This window comes from Scomber japonicus, chromosome 2 (assembly GCF_027409825.1).
Source record: "Scomber japonicus isolate fScoJap1 chromosome 2, fScoJap1.pri, whole genome shotgun sequence".
Classification (NCBI taxonomy): domain Eukaryota; kingdom Metazoa; phylum Chordata; class Actinopteri; order Scombriformes; family Scombridae; genus Scomber; species Scomber japonicus.
This window is the reverse complement of record NC_070579.1, coordinates 23,909,314-23,924,569: the sequence shown is the minus strand read 5'-3', so window position 1 is coordinate 23,924,569 and position 15,256 is coordinate 23,909,314. Positions and strand designations below refer to the sequence as shown.

General features: G+C 39.8%; 1 protein-coding gene across 1 annotated transcript; it reads left to right on the top strand.

The window, feature by feature from the left end:
- The first annotated feature begins 590 nt into the window (after window positions 1–590).
- Window positions 591–8,862, top strand: utp6 (UTP6 small subunit processome component). The gene is made up of 19 exons (XM_053331187.1): window positions 591–792; window positions 1,872–1,956; window positions 2,070–2,111; window positions 2,298–2,390; window positions 2,753–2,800; window positions 2,896–2,959; window positions 3,106–3,224; window positions 3,372–3,449; window positions 3,556–3,637; window positions 4,123–4,204; window positions 4,329–4,507; window positions 4,713–4,792; window positions 4,963–5,040; window positions 5,356–5,535; window positions 6,803–6,883; window positions 7,305–7,414; window positions 7,581–7,647; window positions 7,794–7,866; window positions 8,191–8,862. The coding sequence occupies exons 1-19, from the start codon at window positions 701–703 to the stop codon at window positions 8,343–8,345; spliced, it is 1,788 nt and encodes a 595-aa protein (XP_053187162.1). The 5' UTR covers window positions 591–700; the 3' UTR covers window positions 8,346–8,862.
- Window positions 8,863–15,256: the final 6,394 nt, after the last annotated feature.

Sequence of the window (15,256 nt, the reverse complement as noted above, 5' to 3'; positions counted from 1 at the left end):
CTACGTATTTGATTTCATCATTATCGAGTGGGTTTTATTTCTCATCATCATTTCTCCACATTAATTATTGTATTTTATTATTTATTTATTTTCACAGTAATTTGATGTCTATTTTTATGTGACACTTGTCATTTGAGCTGCACTTCTTGAATGAAAGGTGCTAATAAATCATTTTTTATCCTTACCTTTTTATCCTTACTTTTAATATTTTTTTATTCAATGCACTTTAAAAATCGAATACATTTTATATGTACCCTAAATACATAAATTCGCCAAATTAAACTATCAAGAGAATTGTCTAGTCTGGTCGCACACCCGCATTCCGACCAGATTCCGACAAGACTAGAGACCCGCTCTACTCTACCTCTGATTGGCTAGTACTCATTGCATTGCAAGATTGGTTAGATTTTGGCATGAAGAGTGAGATGATAGGATTAGGTTAGGAATTTCAGGAGCCAATCAGAGCAGAGTAGGGCGGGTCTTCTCAGAATGCGGGTGGGAAGAAAATAATTTTCTGTGTTTCTGAACGGAACTATTTGCAGACGGAACCGGAAAGCATTTAATCACAACTTCCACACATGTGTAGGGGAGAGAATTGGCCCCATGGACTTTACTTTGGTAGTATTTCAGTGAAAAATTGATATTAATAACTTTAATTATCACCAGAATAACAACTGAACTGAACTGAACCGTCGACACGATGGCGGAGATCGTTCAGCAGCGGATAGAGGACAGGATCCCGGAGCTGGAGCAGCTGGAGAGAGTGGGACTGTTCACCAAGAAAGAAGTCAAGTAAGACAAACATCAAAGGCTCTGTAGACACCGTCCTCCAGTTGTACAGTCTGAGGGTTAGCCTGAGTTTTAGTCAGAGGTCAGGATTTAGCAGAGAGATGATAGAGAAGCATGACAAGAACATTAATTGTGTCCTCTTATTAATCTCCTGCTGCCCTCACTACTACACAGGTGTTGCTAGAGGAACCAGGTGTAAAATGAACCATAAAATAAATCGCATACACTTTATTTGCTGTTTTTGTTATAAATTGTAGTTTTTATTTGTGAATCTTGTCACACTTATTCAGGGTGAACTCACTGTGGCTCTGTACTGTAACCCTCAATACTCTAGAATATACTAATTATATATATTTAGTTAGTTAGTTTTCTTTTTTTTCATATTTAGTTAGTCATTCAGTGTATATTAGAACAGGTGTGCACATTGTCTGATATACAACTATGATCTTTATATTCATATAAGATTTACATTATTGTAGTAGCAAAGTAGACAGTAAAAAATAGAAGAGCGTTAAAAAAAATTAACAATAAATAATAAGTACAAAAGCAATAAAAAGAAACAGTAGTATTAAAAAATATAGTAAAATAATAGTAATATCATGTACAAGAGCAATATTGGTGTTGAGTGATAATGTATTTGAGTTTGATAATACAATACAATTTTATATGAAAGAATATTAAGAAAAACCTGTAAGCCCAATAAGTCTGCCAGTAATTCATGGACTGAAGGTGAAACTCAAGTCTTGATTGTCAGATTTCCATTTTAGGTAAACCATTGACAATATTCATAGATGCTGAAATCCAGTTTCAACAGAAAACCAACAATGTTATGGGTGTTTAGGCTGTATCCCTTTTTAAAATAGCAAATTCTTCATGCACTTAAAAATTCATTCTTGAGAAATAATGGCCAAGCTAGCATCTTACTTCTGGGACAATAACATTGTATTACATTTCTGTTCTGAACCTTTCAGCTGGCTAATGTGAGAAATGTTTCTTTTGCTCGGCACAACATCTGTTCCCATGAGTGTATGTAATGATACAGTTGCAACAAAGTTAATCTGTGTTTATTCTCACAATTACAGATCCATAATCAAGAAATCGACAGCCCTGGAATACAAGCTGCACAGGTTGATCATAAATAAAGAGGACTTTATTGCTTACATACAGGTAGAGTGACCTAATCCTGATACCTCAGTTCATCCTGTTTTTTACACAAAGAATTAAAGACTATGTTTGATGTTTAAAACACTCACTTCAGGTTTTCTTTTTTTAAATTACAGTATGAAATCAACATTTTAGAGCTGGTCAAGAAGAGAAGAGTGGTAAGTTACCTAGTGTCAATTCATCTCATGTTAATGTTTTCTTTTGGAGAGGATTAACTCAATAGTAGAAATAATCTAAACTATTTTTTAACACGCAAAACAAATGGAGCGCACAGAAAACAACTATCTGCCTTATCATTCGTGCTGCTGGATGAATTTTGACTCTGCTTGATGTTTCCTTTGCAGCACATTCACTACCACTTCAAACGAGAAGACATTGAGTTCCCCATCATCCACAGAATAAACAGTGTCTTCAGAAGAGCAACAAACAAGTGGAAGGTACTGCATGCAAAGTATTTATAAAGCTGCTATATGTAAGCTTCATTCATAACATCAACACATCAATTATACATTATCACCATTCAGCCACATCTGTCCACCAAAAGGAATAAACTGATCTAATAGTTTTTGGTTTCAACAATAATCAATATTCCTTTTAGTCAAATTAAATATGAGTCTTTTAAAATGACTTTTTTGAAATGCATCATTACACCTGACCCTAAAAAACAAAGTAAGTATAGCTGTATTTTACCTTCCCAAAGTAAAACAGATAGCTTGATAAAACTAAAAATGTGTAATCAGTTTTCATTTTAATAAATAATAAAACTAGCAAACAGACAAATGTCTTCTTCTCCCCGCAGGATGACGTGCAGCTGTGGCTCTCACATGTGGCTTTCTGTAAGAAATGGGTGAGTAAAGATCTCATCTCCTGTTTTCAACATAACAGAGTCAGCAGGAAGTCTTTTCATATTTATAATGATCTCTTCTGGGTTTCATTCATTAGGCCACCAAAGGCCAGATCAGCAAGGTGTTCTCAGCCATGCTGGCAATCCACCCCGACAAACCAGGTACACAGGATGGTTTTTAAAGTGTTTTGAAGTCTCAGTAATACCTTTACACTGTTGCATTTCAGTGTAATAATACTCATTTTGGGGATGAACAAAGCAGGCTGCAAATACAAATGAATCATGACTTTTTACTTCTCTCTCTTTAGCCTTGTGGATTATGGCTGCCAAGAGTGAGCTGGAGGACAGAAATTCCTCTGAAAGTGCCAGACACCTGTTTCTGAGAGCTCTCCGCTTCCACCCAAACAACAAGAAGGTGTACCAGGAGGTAAAAGAAGCAAATAAATCTGTTTTCATTCATCTGAAGTGAATTTAAAGACTATAAAAAGAGACCTAAGAGACCTAAAAGACCTAAAATTAGTTCAAATTCAGTCAAGATGCCCTCTTCTAATTTTCTTGGATAACTGTGTTATAGTATTTCCGTATGGAGCTGTTGCATTGTGAGAAACTAAGGAAGCAGAAGAAGGAGCTGGAGCAAGCTGAGATGGATATGGTGAGTGTGTAAAAAAAAAAATTTAACACAAGCAGCAGAAAATGCAAAAAGTTAACATGAACATGTATACACAGAAGCTCTCACTTTCATTCTTCACACCTTTCAGGGCGACTATGAGTTTTCTCCAGAGATCCTGAGTGGGAAACTGGCTGAGGTTGTCTACAGAGATGCTACAGGGAAAATCAAAGGTATTCTTTAAGGCGCGCATGTGGTTGAGTGGTTAGAGCACATACGCATCCGACCCCAGTTTGAATCCTAGCTAGAGGTCTTGTGCTGCATGTCACACCGCGCTCTCTCTCCTGTTTCCTATCTGTCTACTGTTAAATAAATAATAAGGCATCTGTGCCCAAAAAACAATCCTCTCCTGGTCTGCTGAAATAGTTCAAAATCATAAACAAAACAAAAAAATTCTAATCCAGTAACATCAGTTTTTACTCATTTAAACTGTATGTAACAACCTGGTTGGATACTGTGAATGCTGCACATTTGGTCTACAACCTACAGTATTACAAACCACAGTTCCAAAAGGCTGGCTTTGTTAAAGTCCAAATTTAGTCAAAGATGATTTTTATCAGAATTAAGATATCAGCAGTGGTACCCAGCCATGTGAATAACAGTGGTTCTCAGATCTGGTCACTTGTTTATGTTGCTGATCTTGTTGCCCCCCCCACAGATGCAGAGTTTGTCATCTCACTTCTGAATATCGCAGCTATCTTTGACTTCACCAAAGAACTCCAGGACTCCATCCTGCAAGAGTGAGGCACCACTTTACTTACAAATGAGTTTCTCTGTTTCTCACTCTGTCACACACACACACATATACACATGCACACACAAAACCTCCTCATTAAGCACAAACATATGTCCACTTGTTTCCAGCTTACAAACTAACTACACAGAGGAGAGTGTGACGTGGGATTTCATGGCGAAGAGGGAGCTGGAGGCTCCCGGTGCAGGGGAGGAGTTGCAGAGCGCTAAAGGCCGGGCTTCTGATATTAACCGAAGGGAGGAGCGCTGCTGCCAGGTCTATGAGGAAGGGGTCAAGAGCCTTCACACAGGTAGATGCTCACACATACACAGACAGAGAATGAATAGTTCCAAATTGACATTTTATTACAGAGTGCATTTTTGTACGTTTAAATCATCTTAATTTAGTTGTTGTGAAACCTGTCGGTGCCCTGTATTAATTGAGTATTTGCTCCCTGCTAACATGATATGTAAGTATAACAAATCAAAGCTGTGCTTGTGTGCATTGTACTCTAGAGCCCATGTGGACTTGCTATGCAGCCTTCTGCTTGGAAAGGCTGAAAAGGAAGACCAATGTCCAAGAACTGAAAGAAAACGTAAGTGAATAACATTTCAGTTTGAAAGTAACACTTGTGCTTCATAATTGCTCCTCAATATATCACTCTGATAGTTATTAAACATTAAACATGTACACAGAAAGATGTCAGCAGCTTCAGTGAGGGTGTGCTGGGGTAAATCCTGACATGTGTTTATGTGTGTGTCACAGAGGCAGGAGAGGTTGCTGGGAGTGCTGCAGCTTGCCCACGACTCCTCACTGCTGAAGGAGGATTATTATAAGAAATGGGTAAGATAATGGCTTATTAAATGTATGTGTCATAGAACTCCAGCGAGTTCAGCCTTAATGGTTTGGTCTTTTCTTGTAGTTAATGAGCAGCCAGCTTTCTGTTCACACACAGCATGTTTACTGCATTAGGTTTTAGGGTTAGCTGCAATTTATTTGTCAGGGGATTGAAGTTGGAAGGCAGGGCTCATTTGACTCTTCTTCTCTATTAAACTTTCTCTTTGATAAAAAAAAAAAAAGTTATATTAAAAGGGGAAAAATGACCACCACACTGATGTGTGAAAACAACCAACATGATGTCCCTCTTCATGTGACCAGCTGCAGATCCTGCTTTCATCTGGAGACGTCGAGGGAGCGGCCAGCGTTGCCATGGCAGCCACGCAGCGCTACAACCAATCGGTGTCTACGTGGACCCTGAGCCTGCAGACGCTAATGCAGCTGGGGAGCGGGGACGTGGGTAGACTGTTCCAGGATGCTTTCAAACACATTAATCCCAAGGTACACACACACACACACACACACACACACACAACCTTTGACTTCACATCATTTATTCTCAATCACGTCAAGTTTGGTCATTTTCTCTGCTTACACTGAGCACATCTGTTAAGTTCACAGTGCTTGTGTAACTGTTGTTGTCCTTTGAGAATGAAGACACACACACACACACACACACACACACACACACACACACACACACCAGCACTGCTGTATAAGTGGGCCATCTCCTTGGCCCAATTAGTCTCCCATTGTATTAACTTCCTCAAATGAATTCCTCTGACCCCCTCTATACGTGAGAAAACCTGAAGACGTCTTATATTAAGCCTACGTGCACTTCAGCAGCCTTCAGGTATAGGCACAACACACACACAGCTTCAGTTGATTTATATGTGTAATTATGAATTATTTGAAGTCAGATTCACTTTATCTTAATTTAACATGAACGGTAATTTGGAGGGATTACTGTTTAACACTATACTCCTAATAGATTTACAGGCTTTAGATGTATAATGAGCTAATCCTTAGAAATCCCCTGCTGCACCTCAGACATTTGGGCACAGTCATGATGTTTTTCTTGCCATTATTATTAAGTGTTGATGATTTCTTCATGTTATTACAGCTTACGGGAGCGCTTCTCACATTCACTAGACACACAGCACATTTCCTGCCCACGACATCCGACTCCTCACACTACGAACACACACTTTGCCTCAGCCACAGGCTTCACATAGTAGCGACCAGAATAGCTGGTTATTGTTATGGTGAGGGTTTCACAAGACCGCGGCCTTGAGAAGTAGCTGTGTGAGGAGGATTACTCCACGCTGCACGTTATGAAAGTCTTTCCTCTCAAGATCAACACGCTCCTCAAGTGTTGGGAAACGGTGTTAAACCAACTAGGCTTTTGTGTCTGGTATGTTGGACAATAATGTGTTTCCGTACCGCACGGCATAGAAGTGTGGACAAATTATTGAGGAAAAATAACAAACCTGTTGGGGTACTCCCAGGTGATTCATTACTCACCCAGATGCTAGACCATGATACTGAATATACATGTAATATACACAGTATTCATATAATGGAAACATTCAGTTGCTAATTCTGCAAGCATAGATCTAATTGACACATCCCAACCAGCTGCTGTGCTGGGTGTTAACAGGCTTAAAAGTAGTAAAGCAAACATTAAATACATTGTATACCTGTTAATGATGGTGTAGACAGTTGACAGTTATTCAGTCAAACTCTTTCCATCTTCTGGACTCGACAGGAGAGTCTACCACTTTGGCAGCTGCTGGTCCAGTGGAGCGTGGCCAACCAGAGTCCTGAAGAAACAGAAGCCGTTTTCAAGGTAGTCCACCTAAATCCACCAATTTCTTCTCTCATTAGCACATATTTCTTCTGTTAGCATGTATTTCTTCAATGACAGCGGGCTAGAAAAGCTGTTTCTTGTAAATCTTTAGTGCATCAAGACATGCATTTGTGTGTTAGTGCTTGGTTGGAAAAGCAGTCATTAGTTTTGTAATTGTGCTGATGACTTTAGAGAAGTGCAGCATTAAATTAATGGCACCATAAAATGAGAGGCTGTGCAGAAGGTCATGTTCCTGTTCTGGTCAGTAACATTGAGAGAGTCCTGTACACTGAAACCAAGAAAAGGTGCTGTTCTCAGTGATAATGCAGATAAATACTTAAATATTAATAGCCCTCAGTGTCTGCAGTGTTTTTGCCTTGGAAATGCCTCACAGACAGATTGTTCTCTTGTTTGTTCCCAGAGAGGTCTGCTGTCTACAGTAGCGGCTGTTGCCATGGAGATGAAAGAGAGCTACCTTGATTGGTCGTACTCCACTGGAGGCTACAAGAAAGCTAGGAGGACCTTTACAAGGTAAAAAAAACAACTTTTTCTGCTCATGTCATTAATTTAAAAGATAAATAACACAATAAGGAAGTGCTAATTAATGCTGTGGGGTTTAAATGTAAAACAAACTCTTGGAGATGAGAAGTGTGTCGTGTGGTGGAGCAGGAAAAAAACACATTTTTCTCTCCTGTAGCTTGCAGGAAAGCCGTCCCTTTTCCAAGGCCTTTTTCACCAGAATGATTCAGATGGAGAAAGAACAAGTAAGTAAACCTAGTAGTGTGCATCATGTGTGAAAACACTGAGACATCCAGTGGGTTTAGTTTAGTTTAAACTTTGATATTATTAGTATTACTGATGAGTCAACACAAACCTTAGCTGTTACTGACATTGTGGTTTGATCTTGCAGGATACTCCAAAGATGAATAATCTGAGGGACTATTATGAGAGGGCCCTGCAAGAGTTTGGCACCTCTGATGACGGTGAGAGGAAATGAAATGTGTTCAACATGTGGACAAAAATCCAAAAGAAAAGTAATGTTAGCCAAAAATATTTATTCACAATATCTTGTTATTCAAGTATCAAGGACATATTCATGTTATTTGAGCAGATACAGCTCATATGTAATTTAGAGGATCAGAGGGAAATACATTCTTGGGCTGAGACATTAAAGACCCCACATAAGAAAAATGTATTATCTGGATGGTGGGATAAGTATAAATATTTCAGTTGAGATATGGAACTGTGCATCTTCACCTTTTTTAAATTTAGCTTAACATTTTTTTGCTGTTTTTATTTTCCTAAAGATTTGTGGCTGCAGTACATCCAAGAGGAGCTAGGAGACCTCGGCCAGCCAGAGAACTGTGGCAAGATCCACTGGAGAGCCATGAAGTTTCTGGAGGGGGAGAGTGTGGAAAGATTCATTTCTAGATACACTCTGCTTCAGACTGGACACTTGTAAGGTCCAAGTTGTGTAGATCAAGGCCTGTAAGCTCGGATAACGACAGCCAGTGTTCAACAGTCTGTTGAAGGAGCAGCAAGTTCTTCTTCTTGGTCCAGTGATCATCCATGAAATGTTTCAATGCCTTCAAGTAGAAACTAAGTATTGTCATTTCTGAAGTTTGCTGTCCATCAGGAAACAGGCCTGTCTATTTTCAATCAAAGGTTCCAGAAGTGTTGGCAGGAATGTTCTTAAATTGTGAACAGCTGTGATACAACTTTCATTTTTTATATATACAGCTGTTTGTGATGCATTTGATATCAGAGTAATGTTGGAAACTTTACCCAGTTTTCTGAGTAGGTCCTGTTTAGAAGAATTCACACATTTATTTGGCTTTGATGCTGTTATGATGATATTAAAACAGTCTCTCATTCCTGCATTCCTGGGTCTTGTGGTCCCCTCTGGCACAGTAACATGATAAATGTACAAAGATAAACATACACGTTCTGAACACAGGGTCCATATAACAATAGTTTTCAGTGATCTACGACTTCTTTAACAGTTCTCTTGGTAGATTAGTGAAGTTACTTTTAAGTTTACTATCACACTAAAACATCTTTTATCTGCTAAAATAGATTTCTGATTCCACATTTATACACTGATCAGTTGTTTACAGTAACATCTCTAAAACTATGTCGATTCTCGCCTTTCATTGTGCAAAATGTTACCCTTAAAAAAACAAGCATAAATATTAAGCAGCACGTCTATAAAACATTTCAACAGCAAGCTAAAAAAAACAACTTTCAATGATATATATATATGTTTAAGGACACTTCAAATTGTTGTTTTAAACAGCAGTCGTGTCAACAGTGATGTAAAAGCTATGAGGTATAATGCAATGTTAACTAAAAAAAGCATTTCATGAGCGCATCATGATTTTTAACTTACAAGTCTACCTATAAGAACTGTAAATTACTTTATATCAAGAAGGATTATGTGGGGTTTTTTTCTCAAAATGCTTGTCATGAGAGCTGTGACTCAACTGACTTATTCCGCCTCTCTTTAAAAATGGTTATAAGAGGCCAGGTTTGTGGACCATGATACAAAATGCTGGAAATAACACCTATTCCCCCCCCGATGTCTCCGTCTTATTAACATCTTCTACAAAATGGTCTTTGAGACATCACAGCACCTCTGTAGTCATCTGACTGACCAACACTAGTTTCAGGAAAGTTCACTTCTGCTGAGACCTCAGTCAGGCATTGATGAAACTAGTGAAAACATAAGATGTTTTAAAGCAGAAGTTGTTATGGCGATTTACATTTTTAATGATGATCCCTTTACTTTACTTAATGGCAAAATTGTTTGATATATTACTGAGAGATCTACTGGTTTGCTGATATATTAAAAAAGCAAGATATTGGCTCATTGATATTTACTGCTTTCTGTGCAGACAGTGTGCTGTGTTTCTATCAGATAGCTACCCTGAGGAATCATTGAAATGTGTTTTAGTCAACAGCTTTGGTCTGCAAAAACCTGGGTTTAAATCTGCCTTCAGAAACTGTGGAATCACAATGTCTCATCATGATGGGAATGCGGTTTCACAGCCTCTTTAACCCCACAAACGATAACATTTTGGAGGGAACTATGAATCCTTTTGGTGTTTAAGGCATGAAAATAAAATATTGCATGAAAATTTACAGATATTTTATATTTCCACAAACTGTGAACCCCTCATGCTCACCTCCTACAGAGCCACTGCAATGTTGACAGAGAACATGAACCTCAGTGTGTTTTACCAAAACAGAGTGGCACTCCGGCGATAGAAAAGTAGGTTTTTTTAAAAAGTCACCTCATGCCTCATCATTTGTAGGGTGTTAGGTTTTGTGTTGGTTGCATCTTACCACCTTGTCTAAATAAAGAAATCTGGATGTCTGAGGTCCCTCACCACCTCCTGCTTTCCGCTCCCATATTAGAGAAGCTCTTATGAGCCTGTCACGTTTAGATTTTTTACCTTTTACGCTGTGGTAGATGTTTTTTTTTTTTACCACACTGGAAACAAATGTTAGATTCTGGTTAGTCTGCCTCCTTATCATGTCACCCCCAGCCCACTCGCTCACACATCCTCAGAGCTTCTTGAAGAGGATGTAGGTGAAGAGAACCAACACACCCGCAGACAGCAGCCCTATCACACACTGGTGGATGGTGATGACATTCTCCAGGGCGTGGATGCGCTCCTCCATGGCGTTGGTGTTGATGTAGTCATAGATTGAGGCCCCGATACTCCACACCGCCCATACAGCATCCACCACCGCTTTCATGGTGGGAGAGACCATTGAGAGGGCCGCCTGTAGCCAGGTACCGACTGCATCCGCTGCTTGTTGGTCTCGCAGCACTACAGAGAAAGAAGAGGGTGAGTGCATCGAGGAGAAAGCAATGTGTGGGCATACTGAAAGCCTCCACAAGCAGACATTCATTTGAAGGAGTTTTAACTGAGAGATCTCACATCATTTGGTCCATAGGAACTCTATCCTAGCACATTGTCATAATTAAGAGCAGAAATGCTGATGGAGAAGTGAAATTTCTGAGCAACACAGCCATATTAATGCATTTGTATAAGAGGCTGATTTTATTTTCAATAGATAAATATAGAGGGGTGACAAATTAAGGAAAACCAGCATAAAGTGTCTTAGTGAGATTCTGGGCCACCAAGTATCACCAGAACAGCTTTTATGCTCCTTGATTTGGGAAAACTGTTGTTCCAAAAAATATTCCCTCATTTGGTGTTTTGATGATAGTGGTGGAAAGTACTATCTAACATGTCTGTATAATCTCCCACGGGTGTTCAGATGGGTTGAGATATGGTGACTGAAGGCCATAGCATATGATTCACATCATTTTCACACTCATCAAAACTTTCACTGACCCCTCATGTCTTTCTGAAAGGGGGACCTGTACCGGTTTTTCCTTTAATAACAGAAGTAAAGTAATGTGAGTATTTCCTTGTTATAGTTTGTGTTCCATGACTTCATAAATACTGAAGTTTTTACTCCACTACATTTATTTGGCTGCTATTGTCACAAGTTACACTGCAGATTTTAAAAGTGAACTTAAACCTTAAATTAGAGCTTAGTTGACTAAAGCTTATAAAATATGATGCAGATGAAGCTATCAGATGCAAAGTAGTTAAAATTATCTCCACCTGGCCTGGCTAAAACATACAGTTAATAAATCATAACAATAGTCCAACAGATTAATATATGTGATAACACAACACTGAAAGTAGCCACTGGTGATTTGACTGCACATCTGTCCTTTTACTTAGTCGTTGATGTTTTTATTTAAGACTCACAGTGATGTATTACAGCTTGTATTTAGTAATGTATGATGTATTTATTCCCTGTTTTAGCAACAGCTGCAATATATCTTTCAGCTATAGTGCATGAGTTAATGTTTGTCCTAATGCCCTCAGCTCTTTACATTCCTCCCTGTCTGCTCTGGACCACTGACAGGTCAACTGACGCCTTCAACACACACTAACGTCATTTCTCTATTAAACTTGCTCCAGTGTTGAACTGGATTCACATGATTTGGTTCAGTCACAGTGATATGACCATTCCTCAGCTCAGAGCCACACATGTGAATCTGCAGTGCAACAGGACCCTGAGTCTGAACAGCAAAAATAAGGAACTGCAGAGATTAGTGCGCACAGGTTTTATGAGGAAGGCGAACTCAAATGGACTCAAAACTCACCGACAGGAGTCAGATGTCACTGTGATGTTGCAGATGAGGATAAACATCCGTGGTGCTATTGCTGGAGAGATGAAAAGTCTTGTTTAGGAGAGGCCAGGCCGTTCCTGTCATGCTCATGACTATCAGTGTCATAGCAGTCTCAATCAACCAAGCCGCTTCCAGTCAGACCTTTCACAATAAAATGACTCCACACTAACATGACTTACAAAGCTGTTGAATGTCAGGGAGCGAAAAGAACAGTTTTTACAAGGAGGAAATGTGAACCCAGCACAGATAATATAACTGCTGCTTAGCTGAACAGTAGGTCATCCAGGACAAAGCATCAGGTCATGCTTTGAATTCTGAAAGTGAAACCGCCCCGTTTCCTGTATGTGTCGTCCACTTGACCACACTGAAGCAGCTGACTGGTGCCATATGAGAAGTCTCCACAGACACTGAAAGTGGAGCAGGATCCCAAGAGTAGAGCAGAACAGAACATAATAGAACAGAAAATTATAAATGAATTAAGTAGAATATAATGAAATATATTAGAGTATAATAATAGAAACAGCAGAAAAGAATAATTGGATAGAATGAGAAAGAATTAAAAAATAGCGAAAATAATATAAGATAATGTAAAATATAGGAACAGAAAAGTGCATTATTGCAGAAAGAATAGAATAAAATACAAAATGAAAGGAAGCAGAATAGAGAAAACTGGAATAAAGCAGAAATAATAGAAAAGAACAGAACAGAATTAAAAGGAATTAATAAGAGGCAGATTGAAGTGTTTAGTCTGGGAATAATCACAACACAGAGATTTATCTTGAGCCACTGGAAAAGCTCTAAAGCTCCCACTGTCAGAACTACATCGATGTCCTGTGAAATGATGTTAATCAGAAGATTAGAGATAGAAGACACACGTTGTAATTAAATATGGGAGTATTTACTTGTAGATTATTTTACTTTTTTCAAATTTTAATTTTTAAACCGTGTTGTCTTAAGGATCGTTTGTGAAGAGCTGTGTTCTTATGTAAAGTAGAAGAGCAGAACAGAAGAATAAGTGCAAACAATGGAAAATAGAAATCATTATAGCAGAGAATAAAGCATATGCACATGTTTATTAAATTTCTCCACAACAATCACGCTTTACATCCCCGTGTGTAGCAACACGTGACTACACTCAGTGATCTGAATAACACAATAAAGCTTTGTGTTTCTTTTATACAGTCTATGGTTTGAAATGAGATGAAGTGTCTTGGGGCGTCGCTGCCAGCAGGGGTCGCAACATACTAACATGTTGCTGGTCAGGGAGGGACCAGGAGAGGCGTGATGGACCTGGGGATGTATAACCAGGGTACGATATGTGAAAAAATAAGGGAGAAGCGGGTGTTTTTGAAACGTTTGTTTTAATTCATTAAAGTAAATCAGCACTCAGTGGCCCTATAGAGACTATAAGGCTTATTTGGCTGTTTCTTGCAGCTGTTACGCTGACATTTATAAAATAATTCTTAACTTTAATAAAGCAATTACGAAAGGACTATTTTAATCTCTTTTTCATTTAATTCGTCAAGTATCGCGATATTTTTACACTAAGGGGATGTGGTGTGAAGTTCATGTCATCTGCTCATCCAAACACATAGAAGATGACCATACACAACGAAACAGAAGGTTAAATGCTAATTAAACATGCCAAAATTAAATCCCCCAACGCCCCTTTCAGTACTGTGGATAGCGCCACTCAGCCAGAAGTGCCAAATCACTTAATACCATTCTTGCAAGTCACTGTTTAATTCAACTCTATGCGCAGCAAACTTCTATACTGAATAGAAAATAATCACACAGCTCAACGTGCTGTCATCATAAAAATAAACAGGGTACAGCTATGTCTACTGCCACACTAAGAAAACACTCTGCTCTGATGACAGACTTCTGCTTTCCTGTGGAGGGGTCAGCCGCGGCGTGTGGCCCATCTTTTACCCTCTGCAAACCTTGGAGCAGGGCAGGGGGCGACCCCTGGTCCATCTACGGCGTCATCACGTAGCCTGGATGCGGTATCTCTATTGTCACAGGAGCGCTGACAGTGAAAGTCCATATCTGATTTCATTGTTGTTTGTACTACAGATTGTTTCATGTTGTAGCGCTTTACATTCATTTTTACATTTTTAATACCATTTTTATTTGATATATATTAAATAGTGTATGGGTGAAGCAACATAATTCAGTATGAGGGGGATACACATTTTGTTCACACCGGTGATTAAAAAAAAAATCATTCAGCAGAGGCAGGTAGGGGTGGGGGGGATCCCCCCCACTCCCCTCCGGCAAATCGCACCCTATGTCTAACCTAACAGCATCGATAAAAGAGGGAACACCTTGAGAGAGCCGCAGACGAGCCGCAGCGGAGCCAACACTGCAGGAATGTGTGCACTTACTGACAAACACACATGCTCGAACATTTTAACTCAGTGTAGAGGTTTTAAAGTCCTCTGTCAGGATAATAGGAAATACGGGGCCACATTGCTGCGCCCTCCGACGGAAACCTATAATTGGAGACGAGCCAGTGACGCGCTGAAAATAACCAGGTTACCACTTAGCACCGGTCCATTTTGGGGAGGGCCCAACACGAGGGCGCAGCACCATATAGGCTATCAGCTCCTTCCAGCTGTTTGGGAATATCCTGCTCATAATATCGAGGCTGCAGCATGGCAATAGCAGCAGCGGGCTTCTTCTCTCTCCGTCTTCGTGTCTCCCCGTCTGTCTCTTGCCAGAATGGATATTGGGTGACGGGCTGGGTGCTGGGTGCGCACCGGGGATCTCTCGGTGGGAAACGAAGAACCTTTTTTTTTTTTTTTTTTTTTTTTGAGGGGAGGGAAGGAAGGAGGAGGGGAGACTGGCACAAGGCGCGACACTGTTGCGTCTGCATGTTTTTTCTCCTTGGATAGAGGGGAAAAGATAGGCCAGGGGGACTGTCCGACTTATTCCAAAAGACAATTTGTTCCCCCCACCCCCAAAAGGATAATCTTGCTCAATGTGGGATGCGTGCAAAACCAAGTGAACAGATATTACTGGGGCGGCGGTGGTAGTGGTGCTGGCGGTGGATGGACGGGTGAAGTTAAACTTCGCTTGCAGACGCGATCTCCTCCAGGCAGCTATACGACCAACCAGACACTCGGCGCGTCTTACGCGATCTCCCCTAT